Raw genomic sequence first — 13809 nt, 5'->3', positions numbered from 1 at the left:
CGATTTTAGGTCAATACTAGTCCAACCAAGACGATACTTGTCTATTTCATGACGAGCCTAGCTCAACCTGAAGGCTAGTTCAATTTGACTAGTGCGATATAACTTATATCTCATAAAATTAATCAAAATATATAAAAACTGTTTTGAATAACATATTTATCAAATATATTTTTAAAAAAAGTAACAAATATGTCGTATGAATCATTGTAGATATATTTTTTTTAATTTTTTGATCGAGAATAAAGTACTTCTTGACCAAAGCTACTTTGTAATCAAGACCACATATAAATAAAACCTCATCCTATTTTCACTCGATCTATGTATTAATTTTTTTTAAAAAAAAACTATATGTTGAAATAATTTCATTTTTAATTTTGACATATAAATCTTTCAAGATGATTATTAAAAAAAAAATCATTTGTTTTATCTTTTATTTATTCAATTTATTAAAAATACATACTTATTTTATTTTCTTAGGAGGAGTATAAAATAAATTCTTCTTTCTGGGGTTTATGCCTTTTTCCCCCAAAACAGCGAGTGAAGAAGAAAATCCAGTAAACTCTAGAAGAGAAAATCGAACTTCCCCAAATCTTTTGGAACGGAACAGCGATCGGAGCAAAATTGGGTGAGTGGTAGTGAAAGAGCAGTGGAAGAATCAAGAATGGGAAGCCAACCTGCACAAATTCCGACCAGTTTTGGGCATGAACTGAGAGCTTGTCTCCGTTGCCGTCTTGTTAAAACTTATGACCAGGTTTGAAATCCCCCTTTTTTAATACACCCTTTTGAGATTTCTTCAATACCCATTAATTTGTTTCTGCTGTTTCGAACTTTCTTGTTAAGGTTACGGGTTATAGCCGTGGAAACAGTATTTGTAGAAATGCAGTGTGCAATAGTTGCTTGTGGTCTTGTCTTCCCCCGAACCCTGTGTATTGCGGTGGATTCAATATAATTGGACGGCCTTTAACTGTGTCTCAATGTTGGGTAGGCTGAATAATGTATCATTTGTATGAACTCACATTTAAGAACTAATGAATTAGGGTTAATTGTAGATTGATTATTTTGTATTTGGGTTTGGAAAAGAATGTGCTTTTCCCTAAAAAAGGTGGACCTTTTAACATTTTTAAGGAAAAAAGAGAGTAAAATATGTCCTAGCTTTGTTGGATAGAGTTAACTTGTGTAACTGGTGGAAGGTGGAAGGTATCCCATGGAATCAGAGGTACCCGTGAAAGCTGGCTTGGACACCAAAGTCATCAAAAAGAAAAAAAGGGAGTAAAATAGGTTTATTTATTTCTTCAAATGGGGTAGGGGAAGGGGAAATGTGAGAGGGGATTATACAGGGAGAGGGGTAGGGGTAGGGGGGATTGAACCCTCACCAACAGGTGAAAGTTCAGTTAGTTGACTAACTGTGTTACTAAGATTTCCAAATAGGTTTTTATTGGATGTACTTGTAGTGGGGTTTATGTTTTGAATGGGTGATTTACTGGTAATGCAGTTTAGGGAATCAGGATGCGAGAACTGTCCCTTCTTCAAGATGGATGAAGATCATGAGCGTGTAGTGGACTGCACTACTCCAAATTTTACTGGGTACGTTATGTCTAGTTTATTATTATGTAATTTATCTCTTTTTTTTTTCTCCTTTGTTTTGTTTTTAGGTCAATAAGTTTTTATTGTTAGTAATTTGGGAGCTACTGTGTCACAGTGTAATCTCTGTTATGGATCCAACGAGGAGTTGGGCAGCTCGATGGCTTCGAATTGGTATGTGAAACCTCTCTTACATATATGTGATTTTTTTAATTGGCCTCTCTTACATTATTATAATTTTGACTAAATTTGGTTACTCGTGTGGTATATATTTTGAGTTTGAAACTTCAAACTCTATTTAGAAATCAGCTCTACTGCTAATCTTTGGTATTTATTTAAGAGGCCCATGTTAGATGGTTGTATATTGTGTCTACGTGGAAATATCCAAGGGATGTTCCCTTTGCCACTTTCTGCATGTGCTGTTCATACTTAGCAGCATGTTGCTCCAAGGTTAAAGGGCAGAATCTCTGACACTGGCCTTTTGCAAAATGATTGGAAGTTTTTTGGAAGGGACAGTGTAGTGGGTTCGTGACTCTAATTGGATTTGTTGGTCTCTTTTTTTTTTTTTTTTTATGACAAGGGAAACCCGCAGGGGCTACCCTTTGGGTGCCCACGGGGTAAAACCCCCGCTCCTATGAAATAGCTCGCTAACCAAACAGGAGAGGTCATCTGCACTAGGCAAGCCCGGTGTGACGAGCTCGACCTAGAAGGCAAACCCCTTGCTTTTGCTTGCAAGGGGTTTCGAACTTGAGATCTCCAACATGCAAGTCCCAAGATCAAACCACTTGGCACCCCGAATGGTTGGGTGTGTTGGTCTGTTTTTAAGCTACTTCAGTAGATACATCTCAATTTATTGATTTTGGTCTTCTTGTAGGCTTTTTTTAATCAGTGAAGTGATTATTCAGAGGACTTCTTGTTCATAACTTTTTTTCTTCTCTTCATAATTGATAAACACATTGGTTACTAGAAACTTAGTATATTTATATCTTATTAGTTTACTACGCCGGTATATCTTATACACATGTCTTTCTCTTTCCAATGATTTAGAGTTCATCGTTAAGAGACATACGTTCCTGAGTAAGATGAACAGTTGTCTAATCCTGACTGGCCCCATAGCACATCACTATTGTAAACTTTGGTTAGACGTTGTAACATTTGGAAATTATGCATGGCAGAATTCCAATAGACTAGGCAATAAAGAGCAGTGATCTTGGTTAGACAAGAATGATCTTGGATGCAAGTTTATGCTTAAGTCTTCCAAAATGCAAAGATTGATGATATTATGCATAAGTTCACATCGTATCTTCTGGGAGAATGGCTAGGAAATTTAGTGAATGAGGTGAGCGCCTGCCAGATCTTAAGGAGCTCTCTAAATGAAGTACCCAAAAATAAGAGAGAGTACTAGGAAAGATCTGATTATCTGAAATAAAAGGAAAGGATCTGGTTTTCTGACTTCTCTCTATACATACTCTAATAGATTTTATGAAGCGAAGAAGCTCCTCTTAAGGTAGTCAATGTCAGACAACTCCATTTTTACCAAGCTGTTTCACTTCTATTAGCTTGAGATGCAGTGAGTTGCATTCTATTTTCAAAGAGATGATTTTGAAAGTCAGAAATCCTGAATAGATGAAGGAATTAGGTGTTAGCCTGTACCTGGCAGTAGTTTCATATGCCCAAGGCTCCAAACAACGAAGCATGCTAGCACACTGTATATATGAACAAACGAGGTGTGACAATTTGGAGATTTGAGACTTAGAACTTATTAGGTATCCTTGTTTGATATCTTAAAAATGTTCCTTTTGAGTAATTAGAACATGCAAAAAAAGGTGAGAAGGTTCTGGTTTTCTGGACCACCACCTAGATTTATAACTGGCCTCCCTGAGTTGCTGATTTCGGTTCAAACTAATTCTATGAAGTAATAAAACAAGTCTTCTTATGAATTAAGCTTTTGACAAAAAAATTCAAGCATTTGATTGCAAATTGAATAAGTAGGTGAAAGTGCAATAGTAAAAAAAGCTAAGCGGTGATGCTTGTATTTTTTTCTAGGCCATTCAATGAAAGTCTTCACGAAGGGGAAGCAATTAGGAATATGAGAACTAACACTATGATAATTGTGTGCTTTGCTCTTTATGCTAGTGACTGTGAGCTAATGTTTTGTGTCTGTGTGTAGAGTATCCTTTCATCTTTATCCATTTTATTGTTTATTTAGTGTTGTATAATGGGGCATATTGTTAACTTTAATTATTTTTACTAAATATTTGCAGCACGGTATGTCCCTGGTTGTTACACACTTGCTGTATCTGAGGCACTTCCAGAAGATTTGCAGGTTAGTGATTCAAGATGGCTGCTACTACAAAAGTCCTTGTCTTTCGTCAGATGTGCTAACATTTCAAGTTTTGGACGAGTTAGCCTTCTTTTACTTTTAATTGTCTTGTCATTCCTGTATTATATTTATTAGTATAAAGTATTAACTATTCCTTGTCCAGTCAAATATTTGGCATCCTAGGTTGTTAGTATTTGAAATTCCTTTAGGTTGGTGAGGTCAACTATCTATGTGTTGGCTTTACTTAGACTTGTAAAACTAACCGAGTTCTGTTATCTCTTCCCATTCCGATGAGTTATTGCGGAAGTTATATTTACTGTTGGTGAGATAGGGCCTAGGATCTCTGTCTTTGTCAAAGCAACTTAGAGTTAGGCTAATGATATTATTGTCACTTTGGGAGCAGTAGCACAACTCCCTAACTATTTGGGTTATGAGTATTTGCCAAACTAAATTCAAGTTAGCTTTGTAGATGAGATTTTTATTTAAGGTCGCAGATTGCTCATTCTGCAACGTTTAATATGCTAGTTTACACGTCCTAATTTAAGTTATCCATTTATTTGTGTATTTATTTACTTCTATTTTTTCCGCAGAATCTTTGTGAGGATGAACATATCCCGTATGCTCCTCCAAAACGCATCTGATCCAACAAACCAGCAACGAAAACATCAGCAGATTTTGGGTTTGATATGGGAAGTACTCCCATTTTGCAGCATCAACGTAAATCCCGGGACAAATGCTATGTAATTAAGATAACGAATTACTGAAATTATCATTAACCCCCCTAATCTGGAAACTGAACATGTTTTATGTCTGAATATCTCTCAGTTATCTGTGTTTGCATGCTCATCTGATTAACTCTCAATGTATTGATGTTGTGTTTATGTGACACTCAAATTTTGTGGAGATGTGTTTGGAGTAGAAATGGTTTCGTGTAAGCATTTTGCCAGCAACTCTGAACACCAATGTTGCTCGAACTCTTCATAAATATTTATAGGTACGTATCAGATCCTTTGAAAAAAGTATTTTTTTTAAGGATCTGACACGGATATGACAACATTTGTGGAGAGTCTGAGCAACTTAGGTAAACACATTTGTTGGATGTTATATGCTTTAGTAGCATCAACATCTAACCTGTATTATGTAAAGTAGGATGTGTGTAACTATTTTTTAAACTTTATACGAGTTTAAATATTAGCTCGTGCACATTTGAAGTAGGTTAATACTATTACCATCTAAACATAGTAGGGTTGAAGTTTTAGGTTTTGGTACTCTCACTATCCACATCTCCTAAAAGATTGTATTTTATCATCTAAATTCTCTTTCGATATTAGAAACTTCATTAGATGAATGATCCACGCGATGAAATTTCTCTCTTAAAAAAAATATATTTTTTCTTTCGACGTTTCAACAAAATATCCTTTAATATGTATAGTTGTGTGTTTGATATTTCATCACAACATGGTAGGGTAGGACTTTGTCATCTAAATATAAACTTCAAACTTTTTCAAAGGGCAAATGTTATATTACAAACAAAAACAATAATAATATATATACGTTAAAAAATAAAATATTCTACGAACACGACTTATTTGTCATTTTGTGAAAAGTTGAGGGGTTAATTTGTAGATACAGTCTACTTTATTTCCATTTTTATATAAACAAAAATCTGATCGCAAATATTTATAAAGAGATAGATTTATATCATACGAAATGATATAAATTTATTCTTTATTTGATAGTATAATAGAGTTCAAGCACATCATACTATTACAAATGACAAACTTGTGATAAGGATAGAACATAATTGACCTTAATAATAAATAGGTGATAAATCTAAATGGATTTTATTCTAACTTCTAAATAAAAGAAATCGTCAAATAATCATGTTTTATGTTATAAATTTTACTTGTAAATAACGAATCAATTATTATTTTGTACAAATATATCTAAGTTTCTTATTGCAATTTTTAAAAACTTACATTATTTTATAATCGACCTAAATTTCTTTCATACATTAGTATTTAAACTATATAAAATTGATATAATAATAGTTTATCATCTAAATTTATTGATTTGATACTTTAGCCCCTAATTTTTATGCTATCATTAAATTATATTATCAACTTTTCTTGATAAATTTAATGCTTTATCATGCTATCATAGTGAAATTGTGTTTCACAATTTAAATTCTAGAAATTTATGCAATTTGTCATCCTATTTATGAACCTAATATTTTCAAGTAACAAATCATATCTTGCAAAAAAAAGAAAAAGAAAAAGGAAGCAATAAATTCAACATTTAATTAGAAGTAATAAAAAAATAAAATAAAATTGTATTCTACAAAACAAAATGTGGTTGGAATATATAATAAATAAATAAATAAATAAAGAATTCTGTCTTTTGGGGGATGGAGGAGTCCATCAGGACTAGAAAGCACTATAATTGAGTAAAATAAGTATATAATATATTAGGAAAAAAGTCTCAAATATATCGGTATTTCGATAGTAATTGCTGTAATAGTATCGAACTTTCAAGACGATCTTTACCTCCTTCATAATTTAGCAGTTTAAAAGATATATGTTTATATAAACACATTATTATTTATAATTATGCAATATTTTTATGTCCACTTGAACATATATATACTTTTAAAATATACTGATTCTTAAATATTGCATGAGAGCAAAAGGTCATTTCCAAATTTGATATCGTTATAGCAAATTTCGATCAAGTTCAAATATATTTCAATTTTCTTTTCCTAATAGTTACAACACAATAAATTCTCCGAATATGAATTTTTAGTATCTTCTTATTCAGGAGCGAAGTTACCTTTGGTACAAGGGGTTCATCCGAATTCTCTTTAATGAAAAATTATACTATTTATATATGATTAAAATAATATTTTATGTATATATAATAGATATCGAACTCCATTCAATTACTCGATATATCTATTTTTATGAATTTTGAATTTTCTAATTAAAAATCCTGGCTCCGCTTTCTTATTCTATATATTAATTAATTCAACTGTTTGTTAATGGGCTTATAAAAGCCAAATTAAGAGGCCACGTATAGTGTCCGTATGGGCCCAACAAAGCCCATTGGACCACGTGGAACACATGTCAGTATCAATAGTACAAAAGTATCTTATATTCCATTACTTTTTTAAAAATTAAACATTTATAATTAATTTAAATAGAAATCAAATATATTTTTAATTATATATATGATGGTCTAGAATTTAAAAACGTTAAATTAATAAAGTATCAATATTTAATATGCTAAATTTATAAGATCAAAAATTACAATCAAATAAAATTTAAAAATAAAATATTTACAAAATAGCTTGTTGATTTTCGATATGAAATTTATAATAGTATAATTGTAATTTCTAATCTGAATACTAAATAATTTATAAATATTTAAAATCCTAAATTTAAAATAATGTATCTAAGTATTAAGAATATATTAACAAAGTAAATTATTATTAATATTTTCTATATTTATTTAATTCGAACTCGATTTGACTTTTTTTGGTGACCTAATCAAATTATCAATATTCTATACTTATATAATAAAGGATAAAAGAGTAAATATATTTCATACTTTAGTGATTAGAACATATAATAACAAACAATAACTCACATTTATATTTCTTGGAGAATAAGAAAGGCACTTTTTAATTTGAAATGATATTTAAAAAAGAATTTTTTTTAAAATTTATGATTTTAAAATAATTTTTAAATATTTACACTATTATAAATATTTTTTAATTATAATAAATAATAATTTTTTTAATAACAGACTAGATAGTAAAATATATATTTATATTTCTTGGAGAATAAGAAAGGCACTTTTTAATTTGAAATGATATTTTAAAAAAGAGTAATTTTTAAAATTCGTGATTTTAAAATAATTTTTAGATATTTACACCATTATAAATTATTTTTAATTATAATAAATAATATTTTTTTTAAATAACAGACTCAAAAGAAAAATATATATTTATATTTCTTGGAGAATAAGAAAGACACTTTTTAATTTGAAATGATATTTCAAAAAAGAGTAACTTTTAAAATTCACGATTATAAAATAATTTTTAAATATTTACACTATTATATATTATTTTTAATTAAAATAAATAATTTTTTATTTTAATAACAGACTAAAAATAAAAATACGTCGAACGCGAAGCCGAAGTAATTGAAAGGGCATTTTGTATAGGCTACAGTCAACATCGGTCACTTGTATTCAGCCCACCGTTTAACAAGCATCTTTTTCTTATTATACATGTCGCCTCTCTCTGTTTAGCACTTTTGCTACTTATCCCTATAAATATAAAAGCAAATAGTTGTGTTTTGTGTGTAGTTTTAGACCTTGTAGTTGAATCTGGCAAAAGCACAACAAACAGTAGAAGTAAAATCTTGAAGGGGTGTTGTAGTTTGATCTGTGACTTTTGTAGTGACTGGTGAGGACCCTTTTCCCCCATTTTTTTTGAGTATGTTATATTTGTGCAAATCTATGATTTGTTGTAAAGTTATCTTTTTGGTCATTTGGGTATGTGATTTAGTGTTGTTTTTGTTGATCTGTAGCTTCTCCTGGTGACTGGTGAGAACTTTTTTTTTTTTTGGGGCTATGTTATGCTTCTATGACTTGTGTAAATCTTTGTTTTGTTGTAAAGTTTTCTTTTTTAAGTGATTTTGGTCATTTGGGTATGTGATTTAGTGTTCTTTTTGTTGATCTGTAGCTGCTCTGGTGACTGGTGAGAACCCTTTGTTTTTTTTTTTTTTGCTAGGTTATGTTTCTAAGACTTGCGCAAATTTTTGGTTTGTTGTGAAGTTTTCGTTTTGGTGATTTTTTTCTTGTTTTTGGTCATTTGGGTATTTGATTTAGTGTTCCTTTTGTTGATCTGTAGCTTTTCTGGCTACTGGTGAGAACATGCTTCGATGACTTGTGCAAATCATTGGTTTGTTGTAAAGTTGCTTTTTTTGGTGATTTTTCCTTGTTTTTGGTCATTTGGGTAGTTGATTTTGTGTTCTTTTAGTTGATCTGTAGCTTCTCTGGTGACTGGTGAGAACCCCCTTTTTTGTTTGTTTGGCTGTGTTATGCTTCTAAGACTTGTGTAACACCTTGGTTTATTCTAAAGTTTAGAAATTTTTGGTGTTTTCTTGATTTTGGTCATTTGGGTATTTGATTTATTGTTCTTTTAGTTTGTCTGAAATTCCAGATTGAGAAATGAAACAAGTTTTTTGCTTTTGATGAGCTTTGTTATGCTTTAAGGACTTGTGCGAATCCTTGGTCTGTTGTAAAGTTTTTTTTTTTTTTGGTCATTTGGGTATTTGGTTTAGTGTTCTTTAAGTTGATCTGAAGTCCTAGATTGAGAAAATGCCACGAGTGTGTTTGATTTCGTCCTCGTCGCATTGTTGATGAAGTTTCATTGTTTCTTCAATCCCCATTTTTTGTCTCCTTTATTTGGAAGTCCAAGACTTCAGTTCTATATTTGTTCTCAGAGGAAGTGTTTTGGTTTATTTTTTTGTTATAGGGAGATGTGTAAAGTCTTGATGAAGATTCTTGAAGCACATTGATTTCTCGATTCATAGCATTGTGAAAAGAACATATAGTTGAAAGAATTGCCCTGGAATCCATGTATTTGTTGCCTATATTCCACTTGTATGCTATGTTATGCTGACTCTTACAAAATGCTGCTGGGGGGTTGTTGCATCCTCCAAAAGTAGTGTTCTTTTTGAGGATTCGATACGAGTACAACAACAATTTTGGGGAGTTTGAGCAACATAGCTCGTATGTACAGTTGAAGTTGATGTGGGTGTTTTTATCTGTCGACTCAGGAGCTGCTTGTTGATTGTCTGCTACAGAATAATAAATGTTTGTTCATATTGTTGAAAGGATACTTGGAAGTTCATCTTTGTCTTAAATCAGTACCCTACCTCTTATTCCAAAGTATTTTTTTAATGTGCTACTCAGATCTAAAGGAATCAAGGTCTTTTTCTTTTTCTGTACATACTAGTACTTTTTTGGTACAAATTGATGAAATGTTTGTTTCTGCTTATAAAAACATGATAGAGTTTTCTGTAATCAGCTGGTTATATTGGGCTTCTGAAGTAGAGTGGGTTTTGTCCTTTTGAGCAGATAAATAGAAGAAATGGCCAACATAGACATAGCTGGAATCATGAAGGATCTCCCAAATGATGGCCGTATTCCAAAGACCAAGATTGTTTGCACGTTAGGGCCATCTTCTAGAACAGTGCCAATGCTGGAGAAGCTTCTCCGTGCTGGCATGAATGTTGCCAGGTTTAACTTTTCTCATGGGACCCATGAGTACCATCAGGAGACATTGAACAATCTTAAGATTGCGATGCAGAATACTCAGATCCTGTGTGCTGTCATGCTTGACACCAAGGTTTGATTTTGAAGCATATTTTAGTTTATCTGTTATTTTTTTTTCTATGTCAACTTAGTTCTTGTGCTGATGTGATGGTTTGTAATTTTGAGCTGGTCGTTATTTCAATGTGGTATTTGCTTAAGGATTACCTCAGGCATAGTTTTCTTATAGTTTCCTTGTCAAGACAAGATTTCGACCAGGCACGTATCGAAGGAGCAAAGGAGGAGGCATTTTACTAATTACCTCTGAGCATCCCCCCTTCCCGGGAGAATTAAGTTTCTCAAACTGGAAGAGTAGCTTCTCTAATCGATTCAGGCAAGGGGTGTTGATGTAGTCGAGAGAGATATTCTCAGTTCTCTTTTGTGGTTATTATATATTCCTGACATGGAGGATGAAAGTCCCAACTCTTTAGTCTCAAGAAGGGCCAGATTTCCTACGTAGTTCAGAAGGGTGTTATGATCTTGTTGTATGTGGTAGTAATCAATGGCCTTCCTTTAGTGATGGAGAAGTGCAATATTTTGATTGGGTTAGTCTTTGTTAACCACAAGATAATAAGTTTGTTCAATAGTAGTTATTTGTAGAAAAGTGAGTAAGCTGAGGTAATCTGGTGCACTCCAAACTTAAAATTGTGTAATGTGAGGTGGATCAGATTGTTGACAGCTTGAATAACACATGCTAAGGTTCACTTTCCTCTGTTTAACAAAGTATGATGTTTTTTTTTTGTGGCTATTTTTCCGGGTATGAGCTACCGAAGCCGCCAACAAACTTTCTTAGCTTTCTCCTCATTTTGCTAGATAATTAAGTGAAGACTTTGATCTTTTATTTACTATGACGTTTTGGTAATTTATAAGACTTGACTTGGAATCATTGAATGGGGCAACATTTTTATTCTCTATTTCCGTTTCTAGCAACTGCTGTTTTGTTTATGATTCTCGTTGGTTAATGAATATGATCTTAGAATGCTGCTGTCATAACAAGTCAAGAGTAGTGGTTAAGACCTTCCGTTTATTCTGCATGTACAACTATTCTGCAGCTTCAGTTTTGCTTCCTTGATGTTGGACTAACATACGTTTTTTATGCAGGGTCCTGAGATTCGTACTGGTTTCTTAACAGATGGAAAACCGATTCAGCTTAAGGAAGGTCAAGAAATCACTGTATCCACAGACTATACCATAAAAGGAAATGAAGAAATGATCTCAATGAGCTATAAGAAGTTGGTAGTGGACTTGAAGCCCGGCAATACCATCTTGTGTGCAGATGGTACCATAACCCTTACTGTTTTGTCATGTGATCCACCGTCTGGAACGGTGAGATGTCGCTGCGAGAATACTGCCACCTTAGGAGAGAGGAAGAATGTAAACCTTCCAGGTGTGGTTGTGGACCTTCCAACACTTACAGAGAAGGATAAAGAAGATATACTAGAGTGGGGTGTTCCTAATAACATTGATATGATAGCGCTTTCGTTTGTGCGTAAGGGTTCAGATCTTGTCAATGTTCGCAAGGTTCTTGGTCCACATGCCAAGCGCATTCAACTAATGTCAAAGGTATGCAGAGTAATTTAGTCTGTGTAGTTTAGTATGGTTGAATTTTGAAGCATATGAATTGTTTAGGAGAGAAGAACATAATACTTGGCAATGGATTGGTGTTTTCTAGACTGTTACTTCTTCCTGAACGTGTCTTTTTTCATTTATCATTCCCTTTCTCTGTTTTGTTTTTTTTTGGAGAATTTGGGATAGATTTTGGTATGGTCTGTTGTTCAATGAGGGGACTGACTCCATTGTACAAACATTTGAGTGCTGACTAGTTTTATGTTATACACTGATGTTTTGATCTTCTGAAATTGTCTTGAAGGTTGAAAACCAAGAAGGGGTCATCAACTTTGATGAAATCCTTCGTGAGACAGATTCTTTTATGGTTGCTCGAGGTGATCTCGGAATGGAAATTCCAGTTGAGAAGATTTTCTTGGCTCAGAAAATGATGATATACAAGTGTAATCTTGCTGGCAAAGCTGTGGTAACTGCCACTCAGATGCTTGAATCAATGATCAAGTCTCCACGACCCACCCGTGCTGAGGCTACTGATGTGGCTAATGCTGTCTTGGATGGCACTGATTGTGTTATGTTAAGTGGGGAGAGTGCAGCTGGTGCTTATCCTGAGCTGGCGGTAAAAATCATGTCACGAATCTGCATTGAAGCAGAGTCTTCACTTGACAACGAGGCTATCTTCAAGGAAATGATCAGGTGTACCCCATTGCCAATGAGCCCATTGGAGAGTCTTGCATCATCAGCTGTCCGCACGGCTAACAAAGCTAGAGCAAAGCTCATTGTTGTCCTGACACGTGGCGGGAGTACAGCAAAGCTGGTTGCCAAGTATAGGCCTGCAGTTCCTATTCTGTCAGTAGTCGTGCCTGTTTTGACTACAGACTCTTTCGATTGGTCCATCAGTGACGAGACCCCAGCTAGACACAGTTTGGTATATAGGGGCTTGATTCCACTTCTTGGTGAAGGTTCCGCAAAGGCCACTGATTCTGAATCAACTGAGGTAATCCTTGAAGCTTCCCTGAAGTCTGCTGTAACGAAAGGGCTATGCAAACCTGGTGATGCTGTCGTTGCACTTCATCGTATTGGTTCTGCATCCGTTATCAAGATTTGCATCGTGAAGTAATCGTCATGTCACGTAACATACAATTCTTGAACTCCCCCACACCTGAGCTCAGACTGATTTTCATTTATGCTTTTCTGGTCTTGATTATGCATTATCAATATGCTGATTATGTCACTTTGTGTTAGGATATCTAGTATTATCACCAAGGATTACTATATTTCATGTCTGCTTCAAACATTGGGTTTAAAATAAATATTCCTCTGGTGCAGCAATATCCTGATTTACATTGTTCCAATGGTTCTTTCATTTTAGATATCAGTGATAATTGCTATACTATTATCTGTTCCTATATTTATAAAACTCTATTTACCTTATAACAAGTTAAATACGAGGATTATGATAGGAGGTCAGTATGTAATTGTGTGTTCGTATAAATTTTTTGATCAGGTCTTGTTTTTCAGTGTTAGTGTCTTTTTGGTTATCGTATTACTTGTTGTTGCTATTATTGTTTTTCCACTTGTTTACTGTATTTATTTCACGTGCTTGACTTTTTAATAGGCTCTATTTGAATCGCGAGTCTATTAAATCTTTTAATCAGTTTAGTTGTCTTGTTTTTTCAGTTTTAGTGTCTTTTTGGTTATCGTATTACTTGTTATTTGCTATTATTGTTTCTCCACTTGTTTACTATATTTATTTCACGTGCTTGCTTTTTTTAATAGGTTCTATTTGAATCGAGAGTCAATTAAATTTTTTAATCAGTTTAGTTGTCTTGTTTTTCAGTGTTAGTGTCTTTTTGGTTATTGTATTACTTGTTGTTTGCTATTATTGTATTTTTTAATAGGCTCGATTTGAATCGAGAGTCTATCGAAAGCCACTTTTAAAATAAAATCCCACTTGTTGG

At 33.2% G+C, this 13809-nt stretch overlaps 2 protein-coding genes across 4 annotated transcripts; both read left to right on the top strand.

Moving 5' to 3' along the window:
- The first annotated feature begins 196 nt into the window (after positions 1–196).
- On the top strand, positions 197–4807 carry LOC101248963 (transcription elongation factor SPT4 homolog 2-like). 2 transcript variants are annotated; one of them, XM_004236829.5, is made up of 5 exons: positions 197–751; positions 1493–1584; positions 1700–1755; positions 3846–3907; positions 4495–4807. In XM_004236829.5, the coding sequence occupies exons 1-5, from the start codon at positions 662–664 to the stop codon at positions 4543–4545; spliced, it is 351 nt and encodes a 116-aa protein (XP_004236877.1). In that variant the 5' UTR covers positions 197–661; the 3' UTR covers positions 4546–4807. The 2 variants fall into 2 exon arrangements, with proteins under 2 accessions (XP_004236877.1, XP_019068808.1); XM_019213263.3 differs by having other exon boundaries at positions 457–751; positions 3846–3985.
- Positions 4808–8021: 3214 nt separating this feature from the next.
- Positions 8022–13180, top strand: LOC101250010 (pyruvate kinase, cytosolic isozyme). 2 transcript variants are annotated; one of them, XM_010321050.4, is made up of 5 exons: positions 8138–8372; positions 9447–9902; positions 10052–10322; positions 11387–11848; positions 12156–13180. In XM_010321050.4, exons 3-5 carry the CDS (start codon positions 10065–10067, stop codon positions 12966–12968), a joined length of 1533 nt encoding a protein of 510 aa, XP_010319352.1. In that variant the 5' UTR covers positions 8138–8372; positions 9447–9902; positions 10052–10064; the 3' UTR covers positions 12969–13180. The 2 variants fall into 2 exon arrangements, with proteins under 2 accessions (XP_004236881.1, XP_010319352.1); XM_004236833.5 differs by lacking the exon at positions 9447–9902 and having other exon boundaries at positions 8022–8372.
- Positions 13181–13809: the final 629 nt, after the last annotated feature.

Source organism: Solanum lycopersicum, chromosome 4 (genome assembly GCF_036512215.1).
Source record: "Solanum lycopersicum chromosome 4, SLM_r2.1".
Classification (NCBI taxonomy): Eukaryota; Viridiplantae; Streptophyta; class Magnoliopsida; order Solanales; family Solanaceae; genus Solanum; species Solanum lycopersicum.
This window is presented reverse-complemented; position numbering and strand designations above follow the sequence as displayed.